Here is a 20,166-nt window from a genome sequence, read left to right on the forward strand (position 1 = left end):
ACCACTGAGCCACAACTCAGCCCAACTCTGTTTCTTTAGGATAATTTTTTAGAGGTAAAGTTATTGATTCAAGGGTATCCATGTAATTTTTAAGTTTTTGGTCAACTTTGACTTTTGTCATCAAGTTCACAGGTGAAAAAAGAATTTATTTTGCAATTCATTATTAAAGAAACCATATAATTTGTCCTGTGTTTGTTGAGCCCTTTCATTTCAGCTTTGACTTGCTAGCCATTTCTTGTGTGCTGTCTTCTCTTATGGCTAGGTTGGTAGCCGCTTTTTATATAAATAGAATATCAATTATTTTGTTGCTTAACTTTCAGTATTTTTTTCCCTAATTTTAAAATTACCTTGGAGTGATTAATGGTCTGTTTGGTAGAAGGGAGATATAATTGAAACATTCTCTTCCTGAGGCTTTTAGCAACCTTTCATTGATAATTTCTGCAATTATGGTTTCTGCCATTGTTCTATTCATAAGGACTTTTTGCCAATTCCATGTTTATAAGAACATTTATTTATTTAAACAGTGTTTTATTATAGTTCTTCTCTTATTTGTTTATTTAAGGTTTAAATCCAGGGCCTTGCACATGCTAGGAAAATTCTCTACCATTGAGCTACTCCTGTATCCTCTTAATAGTTTTAATTTTTGAAACTTAGTTTACTGTTTTATTTAAAATTCATTTTAAAATTATACAGCTGAAGGTAGAGTTATAAATTTTTTACTCAAGTTAATTATTAAATACTCATTAAATACCTGCATTAATTTTAGAGACATCTTTTTTTTCTTGTTAGGAATTCTATCATTTTAATTATTATAGCTATCGTACTGTTTTTAGAGTCAACAGTGCAATATTTATGTTGTGTAATTTCAGTTACATAATTCTTTATTAGTGCTCTTTTTTTTGTCTTTATATCCATACACATTTATGATAATCTGCTGTAATTTTAAACATAAGATAGAAGATAGGAAGATAGTTGCTTTTGCTTTCAGCTCTTTGCACTCATAGTTACTTTCATTTGATGATTGTAGATATTTCATTGTAGATATTTATTAAGTTGAAAGATATTCTACCCAATTAAATCTTTTCAGTTTATATTAACACTGTCATAAAACCATTTCAAATTTAGTGATGAAATATGCTTCAACCTTTAAGATTATCTTGTTTTATATGAGGAAAAAACATTCGGCCTAATTTTTCTTGTCAGGGTAATCTTTGGAATAGGATGAAGGTCAAGACATAGATTGGGGTCAAGGCGTAGATTGTAAAAGGACTAGATGGTAAATATTTTAGGCTTTTGGTCCATACGACTCTGTCAGATATAGTTAACTTTGCCACCAGCATGAAAATAACCAGAGACAGTAGGAAACAAAGGGGCATGACTGTGTTCCAGTAAACTATTTGCAAAAACAGGTAGGCCCACAGATTATAGCTTTCTGATTCCTAGTATAATTCGTTGAATATAATTTATTTATGAGGATAGTGTTTGGGTTGGATTTTAGAGGGCCGTTTTCTGGATTATTATAGTTATAAAAAGATGGGAAAAACTCATCTTAAATTTCAGTATTGATCTAGAAATATAATCTTGAGGTAGTTATTTTTATCAATTGTGACTTTTCCTAAAAAAACCTGGTGGTGTACCTTTTGCCCTATTCTTTTTTTAAAGATAAAAAGTGAAAGCAGAAAGTATGGTTTATGTTAATTATCTTAGGCATTTTAAAAATACTTTGGAAGTAGTAATTTTTAAATGTTAAAATGTGTTGTGTCCTAAGTGAGCCAGGTCCTAAGTCTTCTTTCATATGTAGTACAAATTTTAATGTTTGTACCAACTTCAATGTGTGATATCTGGATACTGAGTTCTGAAAAGAAAAGTAAAATTACAACATTTATTTTTGCAAAGTTGATAGAAAATAGAAGACCTATGTATTTTATAGGTCTGTCTTGTCCTTTTTTCCTGTGGTATAAAATTTCTGGTAATGTTTTGTTAACCATCAATCATTGCTCGAGGGATGGGTGGAGAACAGTGGCAACCAGAGGTAAAACATGCGCAGTATTAGCTTTAAGCAATGTTAACTTTAAATTCCGCTGATTAATGGATTTTGTAAAACCTTTGTAATTGTGATTTTGCTTTACTTTCCATTTCACATGAAGGAAGCTTTTAGATGTCCTCATCTTGTTATTCTATCCCTTCTAGGTGATTCTATAGAAAAGGGAAAAATAGCTATCTAATTTTGTTCCAGGTATCATCATGTTGGTTGGCTGGTTACTAGGGAAAGATATCCTGGAAATGTTTACTATTAGTGTAAGGTAAGTTCTGATACTTTGTTTATAAGCAAAGCTTCTTTTTGCCTAACTTCTCTGGTAGAGATAGCTTACATTTCATTGTGGAGGTCACTACTGTCTGGATCCCAGAGAGTATGATATTTCTTTTTAAATAGTTTAAAAGCCATATTGAAATGATATCTAGGAAAGTAAAAAACTACATATATGACACTGGAGATGTCTGGAATTATTAACCAACTATTGCATTTTCATATATAAATAGACAAGGATTGCCAGATAGAAAACTAGCAGCATGAAAGTTAAAGAACACAGTGTGGAAATTGAATAATCAGTCTCTGAGGAAAAAGAATTCAAGGAATAGAAGACAATTTAAAAATAAAATATCTATTTTCAGAAGTTTCTTGCATTCATAATAGAGCAACAGAGTATTGTAGAGAAGAATCAGAGAAAAAAAATTTCTAGAAATTAAGATTGATGGCCAAAATTAAAAATTCTATTGTAATACTGTAGTATAAAGTTGAAGAAGTTTCTCAAAAAACAGAATAAAAGGTCTAAAAGTGACAAGAATAATTTTGGGAAATACTACTTCAATAGGAGTTTCAAAAAGGTAAGGGAAAATTATATAAGAAGGAATACAAGGTACTGGGGTTGTAGCTCAGTGGAAGAGCGCTTGCTTGGCATGTATGAGGCACTGCATTCAATTCTCAGCACTGCATATAAGTAAATAAAATAAAGGTCCATGACAACTAAAAAAAACTTTAAAAAAGAAGAAATGCACGAGTATTTTCTCAAGCTAAAGTAAAAAGTAGTCTTTGTACATAGTAAAGAATTTGCCAAGCACAATGGAAAAAATTCTACATACGTCATTGTGAAACTAAGGAAAACAAGTCAGGTCATCTGCAAAGAAAGTATAATTAGGCTGTTGTTAGACTTCTTTTTAGCAATTGAAATTCCCATGACAGGGCCTTTCTAGGTTCTACTTAAACATTTTGACTCACAGCACTTTCATAGACCACATCTGGTACCTGTGCCCTGAACACAGCAGATTTAAGTTCAGCCACCCCTCTTCTGAGAGTTCTTACAGTAGTACATGCCAGCAGTTCACTCAAGCACACAGGAATGAGTCACCCTTATGAGTTCAGGAGCCACCTGGGCTAAAATGAGCCTCTTGTCCCACAGGAGCCAACATTTGTTGAAACAAACTTTCCAGGGTTCCTGCACATATGTGGTTACAAGAGTCACTTGTTCTCAGTAAATGAAGAGCTAGAGCTTCCTGTAATATAGTTTTGATTTTCCTAGTCCAGGGACAGTATATTAGTCAGAGGATCTCTATCATAAGTGGTGTTGCCTAACAATGTACTTGACATACTACCTTATCAGGTCACTAGGGGAACAGAATTAGAGAGTTAACTAAATGAAGAAAGGAAAAAGTATTTTATTAACTCTTCCATCTATAGAAACATCGGATTGCCTTAGACAATAACAAAGCAGTGGTATAAAGGTTTAGGGGGAAATGATTATAAATCTGTAGATTATGTCTAGTCAAAGAGATAATTCAGTTAATACAAATAAGGAAGCAACTACTTAGAATATTTGTTTCTAACCTATACTTGTGTGAATTCCAGCAAAATTAGGGTTGAAAGAAAAGATGATGTGTAGATATAAAAGAGGATAGAACTCAACTCACCTGGACATCTTAAGGAGAAGGAAAACAAATCCTGGATGGTGTGTCTGTAGTGGGCCTAGGAAGTAAAAATTCATATATTAGAACAAAATCAATGTATTTCAAGAGGAAAAATTGAATACCTTACAAGGACTGGCTAGGATGAATAAGAAATGAAAAGATATTTGTGATACAGTGAAAACTTTTTTTTTCCTCTAAAGAACCAAAATGCAGGGGCTGGGGTTGTGGCTCAGTGATAGAACCCTTGCCTAGTATGTGTGAGGCACTGGGCTCCATCCTCAGCACCACATAAAAATAAATAAAGTTACTGTGTCCCACCTACAACTTAAAAACAAAACAAAACAACAAACAAACAAAAAAACGCAGTGCAAAACTCTCAGAGTCTGTATAAAAAAGTCATGAGATAAAGATGAAATAAATTAAAAATGTGGCATGAATTTGAGATATTCACCCTTGGCATGTGATTGGACCCAATTTTAATTTTTGAGGATTTTCTGAGAGTTCTGTTTGTAAAGATGGACATATTGTGACTTCTATCTTTTATTTTTTCAATATCTTCCAAAGTACAGACAATTTTAACACTTTTTTAATAGAATAAAATTCATTCTATTTTGCAATTACCACTTTGGGTCCATTGGACTTATATAAATTTAAGATACTTATGATATCTTTAGTGATCTAATTTTTCCTATTTCTTGAAACATTTTGGTATTTCATCATCTGAAGAATTATATTAGTTATTTCCAAATGTGTTAAAAATGACTAAAAGAATAAGAAAGCAGATGATGGAATCGCCTAGATGATTGATGTAATTAAAAAAGGTAAATTATCACTATCGTATTAGCCTTTCTCTTTATTGTGTTGCTCAGAATATCATTTAAATAGGTATAAAAGAAGTCTGGAGACAATCTTTGTAGTTTTTTTCTTGTAGCAGTCAGTGAGTAAGCAAAGCTGAGAATTCAGTTTTTCACTTTCTCCCATAATGATGATCAACAGAGAAGACTACACAGTTATTAGACAAATCTGAAGATGAATGCAGAGAGTTCGGTAAAGACCTCTGAAAGTTATAATGATATGGGTAAAATTAATCAATTAATTGAAATCTCAAGAGTATGACTTATTAGATGATGATACTCTCTTAAGTTTTCTCAGACTTGTGGATTGATGCATAAACAGTGTATTTCTAAGGACAAAAAGAAACATTCTCTTTTAGTCATTCTACAGAAAGGACATTCTCATGCAGTGTTTTCCTTGGAGAATCTGGATCATCCTTCTTTGCTAAAAAATATATGATGGTATTCTTTCATCTTCATGATGCTTATTTACCAACAATTATGTCATACTTTTTACATATAAGTGAAGAAGTGCTGATGACTGTGAATATAAAGGTGATAAAAGGAAACGTGCAGAAATGGAAAAATTCATTTAGGTGCTCATAGATCTAAAATTGGAAATATTTTGTATTTATGAAGCAAGGTGACTGTCCTCTTTTCTGCAAAGTTAGAGCCGTCAGCATTTTCAGAAGTGTTCCTTTGTGACAGGACAACTGCAAAAAGAAGAAACAGGATTGATAAGCTAGAACCTGTTAGAAATATTTTTTTGAAATCAGAAATCAGTATTACAAGATCTGTGTGTTCCAGGTTTGTGAATGATAGTTAGTTGATGAATCCAAAGGATGTTGCCCATTTCATTCATACACACACACACACACGCATATCCAAATCCAGGATATATTTTTAAATTTTTATTATTTACCTTTTAATTTTTACATACTGCATTTTGATTCATTTTACACAAATGGGGTACATCATTTCATTTGTACGGTTGTACACAATGTAGATTCATACCATTCGTGTAATCATACATATACATAGGGTAATGATGTCTGTCTCATTCCACCATTTTTCATACCCCTCTCCCTCTCATTTCCTTCTACATAATCTAAAGTTCCCCCTTTGTTCTCTCACTCCCCACCCCCCACCCCCATTATATATTATTCTCCACTTATCAGGGAAAACATTTGGCCTTTGGTTTTTTGGGATTGGCTTATTTCACTTAGCATGATATTCTCCAATTCTATCCATTTATTTGCAAATGCCATTTTTTTATGGCTGAATAATATTCCATTGTGTATATATACCACAGTTTCTCTATCCATTCATCTGTTGAAGGGCATCTAAGTTGATTCCACAATCTAGCTGTTGTGAACCGAGCTGCTATAAACATTGATGTGGTTGTGTTACTATAGTATGCTGATTTCAAGTTTTTTGTGTATAAACTGAAGAGTGGGATGACTGGGTCAAAAGGTGGGTCCATTCCAAGTTCTCTGATGATTCTCCACACTACTTTCCAGAGTGGCTGCACCAATTTGCAACTCCACCAGCAATGTAAAAGTGTGCCTTTTCCCCCACATACACGCCAACACTTATTATTGTTTGTATTCTCCTTAATAGCCATTCTAATTGGAGTAAGATGAAATCTTAGAGTTGTTTTAATTTGCATTTAACTACTAGAGATATTGAACACTTTTTCATATATTTATTAATTGCCTGTATGTCTTCTTCTGTAAAGTGTCTGTCCAGTTTCTTGGCCCATTTATTGATTGGGTTCTTTGTATTTTTGTGTAAAGTTTTGTAAGTTCTTTATAAATTTTGAAGATAAGTGCTCTATCTGAAGTGCATGTGGAAAAGATTTTCTCCCACTCTCTAGGCTCTCTCTTCACATTCTTGATTGTATCCTTTGCTGAGAAAAGGCTTTTTAGTTTGAGTCCATCCAGTTTATTGATTCTTGCTTTGATTTCTTGTGCTTTGGGAGTCTTGTGGAGGAAGTCTGATCCTAAGCCAACATGATAAAGATTTGGGCCTACTTTGACTTCTACTAGGTGCAGGGTCTCTGGTCTAATTCCTATGTTCTTGATCCATTTTGAGTTGTGTTTTGTTCAAGGTGAGAGATAGAGGTTTAATTTCATTTTACTGCATATGGATCTCCAGTTTTCCCAGCACCATTTGTTGAACAGGCTATCTTTTCTCCATTGTATGTTTTTGGCTCCTTTGTCTAGTATGAGGTGACTGTATTTATGTGTTTTTTTTTCTGTCTTCTATTCTGTATCATTTGTCTTCGTGTCATATTTGGTGCCAATACCATGCTGTTTTTGTTATTATTGCTTTGTAGGATAGTTTAAGATCTGGGATTGTGATACCTCCTGTTTCACTTTTTCTACTCAGGATTGTTTTGGCAGTTTGAGGTCTCTTGTTCTTCCAGATGAAGTTCATGATTGCTTTCTCTATTTCTATGAGGCATATCATTGGGATTTTAATTGGAATTACATTGAGTCTGTATAACGCCTTTGGTAGAATGACCATTTGGACAGTGTTAATTCTGCCTATCCAAGAACATGGGACATGGTCTTTCCATCTTTGAAGGTTTTCTTCAATTTCTTTCTTTAATGTTCTGTAGTTTTCATTGTGGAATTCTTTCACCTCTTTTGTTAGATTAATTCCCAAGTTTTTTTTTTTTTTTTTTGAGGCTATAGTGAATGGAGTGGTTTTCCTAATTTCTCTATCAGAGGATTCATCACTTATGAATAGAATACATTAGATTTACACATATTGATTTTATAGCCTGCTACTTTGCTGAATTCATTTATTAGTTCTAGAAGTTTCCTAGTGGAGTTTTTTGGATCTTCTAAATATAGGATCATGTCATTAGAAAATAGTGACAGCTTTAGTTCTTCTTTTTCTATTTGTATCCCTTTAATTTCTTTGGTCTGTCTAATTGCTCTGGCAATTATTTCAAGGCTGATGTTGAATATAAGTGGTGAAAGAGGGCATCCCTGTCTTGTTCCAGTTTTTAGAGGGAATGCTTCCAGTTTTCTCCATTAAGAATGATGTTGGCTGTGGGCTTAGCATAGGTAGTTCTTTACAATGTTTGAGGTATGTTCCTACTATTCCAATTTTTAGAAAATTGGAATATTTTCCAATAGCACGAAGGGGTGCTATATTTTATCAAATGCTTTCTCAGCATGTATTGAAATAATCATGTGATTCTTAACTTTAATTCTATTGATGTGGTGAATTACATTTATTGATTTCTGGATGTTGAACCAACCTTGCATCCCTGGGATAAAACCCACTTGATCATGGTTCACTATCTTTTTAATATATTTTTGTATGTGATTTGCCAGTATTGTTTTAAGGATTTTTGCATCTATGTTCATCAGGGATATTGTTCTAACGCTTTCTTTCCTTGATGTTTCTTTATCTGGTTTTGGTATCAGAGTGATACTAGCCTCATAAAATGAATTTGGAAGGGTTCCTTCCTTTTCTATTTCCTGGAATACTTTGAGGAGTATTGGTATTAGTTCTTCTTTAAAGGTCTTGTAGAATTCAGCTGAGAATCCACGATAGTTTTTGGTTAAAATGAAATTGAAAATTTTAATGAGATTTTTATAATAGATTTATTTCTCTATAAATTATTTATAAAATGACAAGTATAAAGGGTTCATTGAATGTAGATTGTAAATCATGATGTCAACTTCTGACTTAATGAAGATAGGTGAAAATATTAAGAGAAATGAATTCCATTTGAACTAGAAAATTCTTAAGAGTAGTCCAAAGGAGAGAAGAAAGTGTTAATGATAGCACATGTTGTAACTTTGCAGTGTATACTGTTAGGTAATAACTGTGTAAACCTTCTGGGTTACTTTCAAATTGTAGAATCAATCTGTAAACAAAACATAAAAAGGTTTATTATGTCTATAGAACAGGTTGTTAATAACATTAAGTTAAATCATAACTGAAAAAAAGTAGGTATTAGAAATCAAGAAGTAGAAACACCAGAGGAAATAGAGATAAAATGAAGGATAGGAGTACTTTTATACTTGGAATGGTACAGTGAAACATGGAACTTGTTTTGTTAAGTAACGGAAGGAAATAGTGAATTAAAAATAATTGTGATAAAGTATATATGCCATCAATCATTTTAAAGTGTACAGTTCATCGAAGTATATTTACAGTGTTTTACAATCACCACTACTAGTTTCATAATTTTTCCAGCACCCTAGAAGAAAACCCTGTGCACATTAAGCTATCACTCCTGTTCTCTCCAGCCTCCGGTCCCTAAAAAACTACTAGTCTGCTTTCTTTCTCTAGGGATTTTTTTATTCTAAATATTTCATATGAATGGAATTACATAATATGTGACCTTTGTGTCTTACTTTCTTTATTTAACGTGTTTTCAAGGATTACCCTTGTTGTAGAATGTATTAGTATTTTATTCCTTTATATGGCTGTATGATACATTCAGCATTTGATGGACACTTGGCCCTTTTCCATCTTTTGACCATTGTGAATAATGCTGTAAACATTCATGATTTTTTTTTTTTAAGTGCTGAAGGTTGAATCCAGAAATTAAGCATATGCTAGGCAAGCATTTTACCTCTGAACTACATCCCTAGCCCCGCGAGTTGTTGTTTTTAACATCTGTTTTTATTCATATTTTATAGATGAGGAAACTAAGTTACATAGGTGGATTAATAAGTAGCCAGTAGTCCAAGGTCTCACAAGTAAAAACAGTGAATCCAGGGATGCCAAACAAGGCAATTTCATGCCAGAAGCTATATTTTTTTAACCATTGTACTTAACCTAGCAGCTAAAGGGTTTCCAATAAATTGACTTTCCTTTCCTTTTTGAGAAGTCTGTTTTAGGGAGTTGGCAGAATTAATTTTGGGAGTCTATTTTAAGTAATTTTTAAATTCAAATTTTTGTTATACTTACTATCAACGTGCATTTTAATACTATGTATACATTGATTATAGTTTGGCTGTAGCAGCAATTCCTGAAGGTCTTCCCATTGTGGTCACAGTGACATTAGCCCTTGGTGTTATGAGAATGGTGAAAAAACGGGCCATTGTGAAAAAGCTGCCTATTGTTGAAACTCTGGGTAAGTCTGTTGTTAAAAGCATTCTTACGTAATGATGTGTTTGTTCACGTCATCAGTGAATTATGTTTGGGTTTTACAGTTTTTGTCTTAGAGGCTTGCACAATGATGTTTGACTTACAGTAGTGTTGGGTATGGTTTTAAAAATCTTTTTTGCATTGTAGAATGTTCTAATGCTTAAATCATGTTAAAAAATCAACAGCAAATTAAATCTTAGAGTAAGAGGAATAGAATTTTTTCTTTTAACATCTTGAGGAAAATAATTGGTAATTACAGATCTCAAAGTGTCATACGTGAATTGAATTTGCTTATAAGAACAGTAAGTACATAGTAGTTATATGTTGCTGTAACACAGCTTTATTCATGATATGCTGTGAAATTTAAAAAAATTCTTAGGTTCAAAATTATATTACATTTAATTTCTAGTTTGCATTTTAATGTAGAGAAAGTGAAATACTTTGAAACATTTCTACTGAAAAAATTATGTGAATATATATTTAGGAACCCTCCAGTCCTTCTAGAAAGTATATTATACACAATCATAGCATAAAATTAATATGAAGTAGCTTTCTAGAAACTAAGAAAAGGTGAACATCTAATTATTTTTAATTTCAAAAAATTTACTTTATAGTAAAATAAGCATCATGTGAGAAATTAATTTAAAATTATCCATGAATTAATTTATATAAAATTCAGAGACTCAGGCAGGGTTCCAGAGTCTGATTTATTTTATAATTCAACCTGGATTTTTCCCTGAATCTCTTGGTAACACAGTGATTTGTTCTCTAGGCTGCTGTAATGTGATTTGTTCAGATAAAACTGGAACACTGACGAAGAATGAAATGACTGTCACTCACATATTTACTTCAGAGGGTCTGCATGCTGAGGTATTCTGTAGTATTTTTTTAACACTACCATACCTTTGTAAAGAAACTTGATATTTAACATCCCTGACAATTCCAATGTTTTAGCATCAGAAGGTCTATTAATTAGTAGCAGAGTTATTTCCTTCTCATATGACTACTAGGTCTTTGTCTCACTTCACTTGGATGCTCGTTCAGTTCAGAAACTTTAATTCCTCCTTGATACCCCTCTTTCAATCACTGTCTATCACCTAATCCTGCCAATTTTCATCTCAATAACTTTCCTAGCCATTTTATTTTGTAGTCAACTTCCCTAGTATATCATGTTTCAGATGGCCTTCTAATAAAGCCTCTCAGCTAATCTTTCTGTATCCATTCTTGATAAACTCAACTCTGTGCAGTTCAAGGGTTGTTCTAGAGCTGAATTTTGAACATGTCATTCCCTAAGTGAAAGATGCTTCACTAGTTTTTCCTTGTGGTCAAGATCCTGATATCAAGACCCTACGTGGTTTTTTTTTTTTTTTTTCCTTCAGCCATATATGCTGTCCCCTTTGGTTACTGTACACCAAATATATGACTTCACAGTTCTTTCAGTGTGACAAAATTCCTCCTAGGACCTTAGCTGCTGCCCTTACTGCTTCAGATAGTCTTCTGTCTGTTCATCCTTTGCACTTAAATTCTAGCCTCACTTGTTCAGAAGAGCTTTGTGGACCATCAACAACTGGCCCTACATTATGTGTTTACTTAGCATTCCATATTTCTTGGTCTTTATCCTAGGTGAAACTTACTCTCTCTTTTCCTGTTATTGTATGGGTTAGAACAGGAACTATGTTGACTAGCATAGGACCTGTATCATAGTAATAAATACTTGAACGAGTGAATGAATGAGTAAATGACATTTTAAAAAATCATATATTGATAATTTCAGTGCAATTCTCTTTGTGGTGGTTTTTGCTGACTTTGGTTAAAGACAAGTTCCTTTTGCTCTCAGTCTTGGCAAGATTTTCAACTGGAATGTTCTTAACACTACTCAATATGGGTACAGTATTTTAAAATGTTTTTACAGCTAATTTACTGAGGAAATTAAGAATTAGACAGTTTGACAGTTGGATTTATTTAGGTCCATTTTACATAAAATGAGACTGGTGTTGTTTTGTGTGTGAGATTTGGTCAAGGACACCCAAAGCTGTGCTGGTGAATGTTCCTTCTTTCAGAAGAGTTCTTGGGGTTATATGTGCTTATATGGTCCAAGTTATGAAAGGTAGGTATTAGTTTCTTTTTTAACATTATGATTTTATATTTCAAGCATTAACCACTGGGTATTTATTGTCTTGCTAAACTATTATTTTTATTGTAAAGTTTACTTTTGTTTGGCTTGATCGATTCCAGCCATATAGAATTAAATATCTGACTTGTTTTGTCTATGTTTTTAAAATTGGCATGTCATATACTATGTTAAAGTAGTTTATAAGTACTGAGGTAAATTTCTTAAAGCCTCTGAGCCTAATGTTTCTGAAAATAATTCACTTTTTATTTTGGTCATAGGTTTGTGTCAGATGTTAGAATGTGGTAATGGATTTGAGTCCTTTGCATTTTGAACTATGCTACATAAGTGTAGTATTACATAAATTTAAGCTCACTTATCCATAGAGATTTTTATGGTTTATACATACTTTTTATACGTAGAAGACAGTACCTTAGGTTGATCATTGTGAAAATTAGAATCTATTTAACTATTACATGTTCTTTAAAAGACAGATTTTTATTGCTTTTCTAGGTGTATACTTTAACAACATTGTGAACACAGCTCAGGATAGTTTTTGGTTCTCATAAGTGTTGTCTCTACTGTATGTATTATTGATTCCACTTTATGTTCCTTAGGTTACTGGAGTTGGCTATAATCAGTTTGGGGAAGTGATTGTTGATGGTGATGTTGTTCATGGATTCTATAATCCAGCTGTTAGCAGAATTGTTGAGGTAAATAGTTTGTACTCCAAGAAGGTATCTTTCTTCATAATAACTTAAGACACAATGATGGATTCATAGTTTGTATGTATTTCTCTTAGGCGGGCTGTGTGTGCAATGATGCTGTAATTAGGAACAACACTCTAATGGGGAAACCAACAGAAGGAGCCTTAATTGCTCTTGCAATGAAGGTATGTATCTGATTTCTTTGATACATGAGGCATTACCCTCACAACAAAAAGTGAGGCCATTGGTGTTTAGATAGTGAGTGAAGATGACTGACAGTATTCCATTGTTTTTGCTGCCTTTCGGAACCAATTTTATTCATAGAAATGTAACTCATAGAACTATTTCAGTATAGCCTTATTCTTTTTTCTTTCTTAGAATTTGTTCTTTTTAGATATACATGACAGTAGAGTGTATTTTGACATATTATGCGTACATGGAGTATAACTTCCCATTCTTATGGTTGTACATTGGTCATGTGTTCATATATGAACGTAGGAAAGTAATGTCTGATTCACACTACTGTCTTTCCTATTCTCATTCTCCTCCCTTCCTTCATTCCTCTTTGTCTAATCCAATGAACTTCTATTCTTCCCCTCTCCCCTTATTGAGCATTAGCATCTGAATATCAGAACATTTGGCCTTTGATTTTTGGGGATTTAGCCTAATTCCTTATATGCAAGGTGAAAACTATGACCAATGATGCATTTTTTTTTAAATGAAAATTGTTCATGTCTTCCATACTACTTAGATCTGTGTTTGAAGCGCTTTATAAATAATTCTAATTGCTGATCAGTATTAACTTTTGCTTGAGTAAAAGGTGATATTCTGTAGCATTTCCGTGTAAAGATGTTTTGTAGTTATGAGAATCATCTTTTCTTTTCCCAGTATTCCCTTTTCTTCCTATATCAGTTTCTTTCTTTTTTTTCTTTTTTCCCAGTGCTGGGGATTGAATCCAGGGCCTTGTGCAACTGAGCTATATCCCCAGCCCTCTATATCAATTTCTTAAAATGAGTGTCACCTTCAGATTTGTGTTGTGGAGAGGAATGATGTTCTCAGTGACCTTTCCATCTGTCTCAATCGATTTTATATCCTAAGTCTTATATTTGTTTCAGTAAGAAACCTAAAATTCCATTTTGCTATTTTCATAAAAATCACTGCTTCTATTTGTAAGGGTAGTTTGTGAAAACTTTGAAAGTTATGTGAAGTAGGACACTTCCAAACGAGGTTACTGGAAATGGGAGCCTATAGAGAATTGTGGGTTATTTTAACATTTGATTGATAAGTTGATAATTGTAGAATATATGTGTTTTCCCTATAGAAAACTATATTTCTTGGTTATTTGGTCTCCTTGTAATTAAAAAGCTTAAATAGCTTTTTAAAAGATATCAAAAAAGTAATATGTATTATAACATTTACAAGATATTAACTTCTTGGAGAGAGAAAAAGTAAAACCACTTTCTTATGGGCAAAGACCTCACATTTTAGGTAGGGAGTCAAACTGACATTCTTGAAAAAAAGGCAGATAAGAAAATTAAATCCAAAACATTGTGCCACATGTAAGAATATTGCCAATTCAGACCTGAGAGCTGAGCTTTAAAGGATAGGAAGGGATTGGATGAAGTAGCTAGGGAAAGAGCTAGAACAAAAGCATAGAGGAATAAACAGGCCCAGAATGGGTTGTGGCTAATCAGTTGGCTAAAGGTGTTTGAGTAACCAGGGAGATTGTTAAATAGGCTACGTATGATTGGTTTCCAGGAGACCTTCAAATGCCAAGAAGATTCTAAACATATTTCAGTAGAAAACAAAAATCAATAAATGAGATTTTTAAGTAGTTTAAAAATATTTTTGGATATTTGGAAGAACATGCAAAGGATACTGGGAGGGAGAACAGTTATGTGACATTCGTATAGTCAGGATATGAAGTAATGGTATTAAGGACTAGGATGGTAGCAACAGGCAAGACAAATTTGAGTCCCTAAGAAGTGTGGGATTGATCCAAAACTTCAATCACTTATGAAATTCTTGGTCAGTATTGGTTGTGTATCTTTGCATTTGTATCCTGCTTCCTTCCAGAACTTGAACTGGTAGGTTAATGTATTAGTCAGACTGTAAGAACTTTAGCTGGTAGATCAATATTACCTGGTGTATATACAGTCCAGGTAACATGCCTTAGACTTTATCTACATACCCAGTCTTCATGTTGAAAATGTATGCTGTTGTTCAGGGAAATAAAGTAGATGTAAATGGAATACAACTAGTCTTTCACCATTATGTGAAAAATAATCCAATTATCTCTAACTGATCAAACTAGCCTAAGTCATGAAATTTTTTGTTAAAGGAAGAATAATTACATGATTACATGATGGTTAGAATTTCCTTTTTTTTTTTTTTTGCCTTATGTAGATGGGTCTTGATGGACTTCAACAAGACTATATCAGAAAAGCTGAATATCCTTTTAGCTCTGAGCAAAAGTGGATGGCTGTTAAGTGTGTACACCGAACACAGCAGGTATCCCTCTTTTTAAAGAATAATTACATTCTGTTGAGCTTAGTTGACTATTTTTATTGTACTCTGTGCCTTGAGATTTAAACAATGTGTGTACATTAAATAAAGACTTGTTGCTTTAAAGTATGCATAATTACTAGTGCACTCATCCTTTCTTATTTTCTTGTTCCCTTTGATCTCTTTTCTCCTATAGAATCTGAGCATAGACATTAGTTATGCTGGGTACACAAAAAAATGAGTTGTAGCCTGGTCTCTTAGAGCCTGTGACATCAAGTTCTCTCAGCATGTTTTTTGTTCTTGTTGACAGTTCATTACGGGTCTCTTCCGACTATGTGTTGTCAATACATATTATTTTATTGAAGGAGTGTCTTTAGAACAAACAAAACCTATACTATATTGTGAAAAGGTGGTTTCTAAATGTATGTAGTTCATGTTGGTTGACCCATTTTACAAACTGATAAAATGGCATGCACTGGTATTTCAAGCTCCTATCTTGTTCCTGGGTATTTTAGAAATTTTTGCATAATAATGAGTTGTGAATTATCTACAGTGTATAATCATGTCATTTATAGTTACTACTACCAGTTTGATGCTTAAATTTACTTGTCCTTAAAAATGTTTGTTATTTTTTCATTTAATATGAATGAATAATTGCTTATGTGTTTTCATCTCTGAAACAACTATAGTACATCTCTGTAGACCCATAATAAGTAGGAAACACTGCTTTTAAAAGAAAGGCCAACTCTGCCAATATTGAACTTGTTAGTAGCAAGCACTCTACCAGGAACTCTGCTCATGTTCTGTCCAAGGGAACTTTTAGGAGTCCCTGGGAAGGACACAGTTGGAAACAAAACTATAAAAACAAAAAAATACCTTTATCTTGTAACATGAAGTTTTCAGAAACTGTTGTAACATAAAGTTTTCAGAAACTGTTCTAGACTTGGATAGTCTTCAGTTGATATCCCTTGACCATATAGTTGTATGACAAGAGTATGTAGATCTGGGCATAGTGGCTTGTGTTTGCAGTCCCAGTAACTTGGAAGGATAAGGCAGGAGGATTGTCCAGTTTGAGACCAGCCTCAGCAACTTAGTGAGACCCTGTCTCAAAACAAAAGCTTTAAAAAAAAAAAAAAAGGCTAATGGTGTAGCTCAGTGATAGTGTGCCCCTGGGTTCAGTCCCCAGTATTGCCCCCACCAACCAAAATGTATATGGGAAAGACCTATTTTACTCCTTATAAATGTTCACTTAGCACCACAAGATAATGTGACTCATGTAATGTCTAATGATTTGACTTTTTAGCAGTCTTGAATTTTAGTTTTATGGAAGTTATATTTGGGAAGATTGAATATTCTTAGTTGCAGGAGTTGTAAACAGGAAGTGGCAGGATATAAGTTTGGAAATATTTGTGTGTTTCCTCTTCCCATTTTTTCGAGCCAAAGAGTTCTTTTTACTAAATAAAACCCAACAGTGAAGCAAACAGATATAACCCATATCCAAATCCACAGAATAAGGAAGAAGTCAAACTGACACAAGTAAGGGAAATTTGCCAATTTGATTACTCCAGTGACTTACATAGTTTGTTTTTAAGAGGTCTTTTGTTTGAATTTGATGAGATACATTTACCTCTTCTTTCTCCCTAGAACAAATAAATGACATAAACTCATAAGTACCTTTGAAGGCAGAGGATAAGACATAAGGCTAAAGACAAGAAAGTCATAATTCTGAAAGAGGAACCAATAGAACTGTTCCAGAACCTTTTCTATTTTCTTTAGACCAGGCCATTGGTACTCCATTATGCCTGTGTAATATTGGAAATCTGCTCTTGGGGACAGGAGTGGAGGGCAGGAATCAGGCTTAAGGTTGAAAGCACAGTGATTGAGTCCTTTTCATTTTCCTGAAGAATAAGCCCCTAGCTTTTAATTTGTCTCTTAGAATGTTTGTAGGTGAGCATCTCCCTAGCCTCATTCCCAAAGTTAGAATATTGACGAATCTTAGAAAAGGTGACTAGTCCCAGGAAGATTTCAACACTGAAGGACACTTCTAACCAAGATCTATGTTTTTTGGAAGAGTTTACCCATTCCTGGGCTTCATCTCATCACCCAGAGTCAAGGTCTACCAGTTGATGAACTCTGTCAGTACCCATGGAACTTTTAGTCCTTCTGCTTCATCCTGAATGTAAATAGACTGGCATAGATTGCTAGATACTTGGGGAAAGTCATTAGTGTAAAAGGCACAGACCAAACCAACAGAAATAGAGGTCTCAGAGAAATAAAAGGAATGCCAGATGTTAAAGAAAATTTTCAAAGACCATAAAATTTCCAAAGTACTTTGAAAACAAAATACTTTCAATAGGATATTTATCAAATAAGGAATCTATCAGAAAGCAGAACAAAAAATTAGAGTGAGTAGTCTAAGAGAGAAGTTGAGAAAATTAAAATTAAAAAATACTAAAGATTCAATATCTGCCTAACAGTGGTAATAGGAGGAGAGCAGAAAATGGGAAGATTTTTGTCAAATAATGCCAAAAAGTTTTCCAGAATATAAAGATTTTAAGTTCTAGAATAAAATAGCCTCTGATTGCTCGGCACAATGAGTATGTTAAAGGGGGCAGGGTGCAGTTATGGGACAGACCCAAGGCCTGTAATCAAGAAATTGGAGGACACTTGGAGAAGGAGAATTGGAAAAACTTCCAGAGATTTTTGATATAGGAGGAGAGGTCATATTAAATGGTATAGGTGAAGGGAAGATGTATAAAAAGGTTTAGGAATTAAAGTTCCTTTTTTATATTTTTCTGTGTCAACATCAGATACTGGGCGATAATACAGCAAAGCCTTTAGAATGAAAGGAAGTTTATTTTCAGCTAAACTTAAAAATGTGAGGATAAAATAAAAACATATCTCACATCACATACCCTCTGTAGAAAGATAATGGTTGATAATAAGCCAAGGAAAAGGAAGAGTTAGAATCTGGTGAAGATGGCGGTGATAGGAAGTTTCTGATACTTGGGTGTGGCAGGCCTGGAAATGAGCCAACTCATATTAAAAGAGGGAAAGAGAACAAGACTGAAGGAGGTCTCCAGTAAAAATACAGAAATGATGGCTTACCTGTTCATTTGATCATGTGAAAATTATCAAATGGGAAGGGTTTTATATCACATTGAAGAGTTTGAGAAGGCTTGAGTGGTTTAAATAAAACTAAACAAGTAAGACAGCTATTAACTTTAGGAGACAAAATAAAAGGAAAAGAAGTATTTATGTGCATTATCAGTGAGAATTGATTGTGGAAACATCATGTTCTCCTGCTGCTCCCTAAACCCCCAAACAATTGCTCACTGTAGTTACTTGGGAACTCTTGCAGATGGAAACTTCATTATCTCTGCACATACACAGTCATGGCAAGGATAGAGGAGCAGCTAATGGTGCACTGGCCTCTAAATTTCCATTTGGAAGTGACAAAAGTACTTTTCATATTTTTTGGCAAAATAAGTCACACAATGAGAACTACAGAACACTAAAGAAAGAAATTAAAGAAAACCTTAGAAGATGGAGAGATCTCCCATGTTCTTGGATAGGCAGAATTAATATTGTCAAAATGGCCATACTACCTAAAGTGCTATACAGATTCATTGCAATTCCAATTAAAATCCCAATGATGTACCTTACAGAAATAGAGCAAGCAATTACAAAATTCATCTGGAAGAATAAAAAACCCAGAATAGCTAAAGCAATCCTCAGTAGAAAGAGCGAAGCAGGGGGTATCGCAATACCAGATCTTCAACTCTATTACAAAGCAATAGTAACAAAAACGGCATGGTATTGGTACCAAAATAGACAGGTAGATCAATGGTACAGAATAGAGGACATGGACACAAACCCAAATAAATACAATTTTCTAATACTAGACAAAGGTGCCAAAAATATGCAATGGAGAAAAGATAGCCTCTTCAACAAATGGTGCTAGGAAAACTGAAAAACCATATGCAACAGAATGAAATTAAACCCCTATCTCTAACCCTGCACAAAACTCAACTCTCAATGGATCAAGGACCTTGGAATCAGACCAGAGACCCTGCATCTTATAGAAGAAAAAGTAGGTCCAAATCTTCAACTTGTTGGCTTAGGATCAGACTTCCTTAACAGGACTCCCATAGCACAAGAAATAAAAGCATGAATCAACAACTGGGATAGATTCAAACTAAAAAGCTTTCTCTCAGCAAAGGAAACTATCAGTAATGTGAAGAGAGAGCCTACAGAGTGGGAGAATATCTTTGCCACTCATACTTCAGATAGAGCGCTAATTTCCAGAATCTATAAAGAACTCAAAAAACTCTACACCAAGAATAGAAATAACCCAATCAACAAATGGGCTAAGGAAATGAACAGACACTTCACAGAAGAAGATGTACAAGCAATCAACAGATATATGAAAAAATGTTCACCATCTCTAGTAATAAGAGAAATGCAAATCAAAACTACCCTAAGATTTCATCTCACCCCAATTAGAATGGCGATTATCAAGAACAGAAGCAACAATAGGTGTTGGCGAGGATGTGGGGAAAAAGGTACACTCATACATTGCTGGTGGGGTTGCAAATTAGTGCAGCCACTCTGGAAAACAGTGTGGAGATTCCTCAGAAAGCTTGGAATGGAACCACATTTGACCCAGCTATCCCACTCCTTGGCATATACCCAAAGGACTTAAAATCAGCATACTACAGAGATACAGCCACATCAATGTTCATAGCTGCTCAATTCACCATAGCCAGATTGTAGAACCAACCTAGATGCCCTTCAGTTGATGAATGGATAAAGAAACTGTGGCATATATATACAATGGAATATTACTCCACCATGAAGAATGATAAAATTATGGCATTTGCAGGCAAATGGATGAAATTGGAGAATATCATGCTAAGTGAGATAA

At 33.8% G+C, this 20,166-nt stretch overlaps 1 protein-coding gene across 2 annotated transcripts in view; it reads left to right on the top strand.

Moving 5' to 3' along the window:
• The window catches only part of ATP2C1 (ATPase secretory pathway Ca2+ transporting 1), a 141,090-nt gene that overhangs the window by 86,024 nt on the left and 34,900 nt on the right, over positions 1-20,166 (top strand). For both annotated transcript variants that reach the window (XM_079101280.1, XM_079101281.1), the window contains 6 exons: positions 2,237-2,303; positions 9,779-9,903; positions 10,690-10,787; positions 12,645-12,740; positions 12,830-12,919; positions 15,141-15,245. In XM_079101280.1, coding sequence (XP_078957406.1) covers positions 2,237-2,303; positions 9,779-9,903; positions 10,690-10,787; positions 12,645-12,740; positions 12,830-12,919; positions 15,141-15,245 — 581 coding nt within the window. The remainder of the gene's footprint in view (positions 1-2,236; positions 2,304-9,778; positions 9,904-10,689; positions 10,788-12,644; positions 12,741-12,829; positions 12,920-15,140; positions 15,246-20,166) is intronic.

Source organism: Sciurus vulgaris, assembly GCF_902686455.1.
Source record: "Sciurus vulgaris genome assembly, chromosome: 10".
NCBI lineage: Eukaryota > Metazoa > Chordata > Mammalia > Rodentia > Sciuridae > Sciurus > Sciurus vulgaris.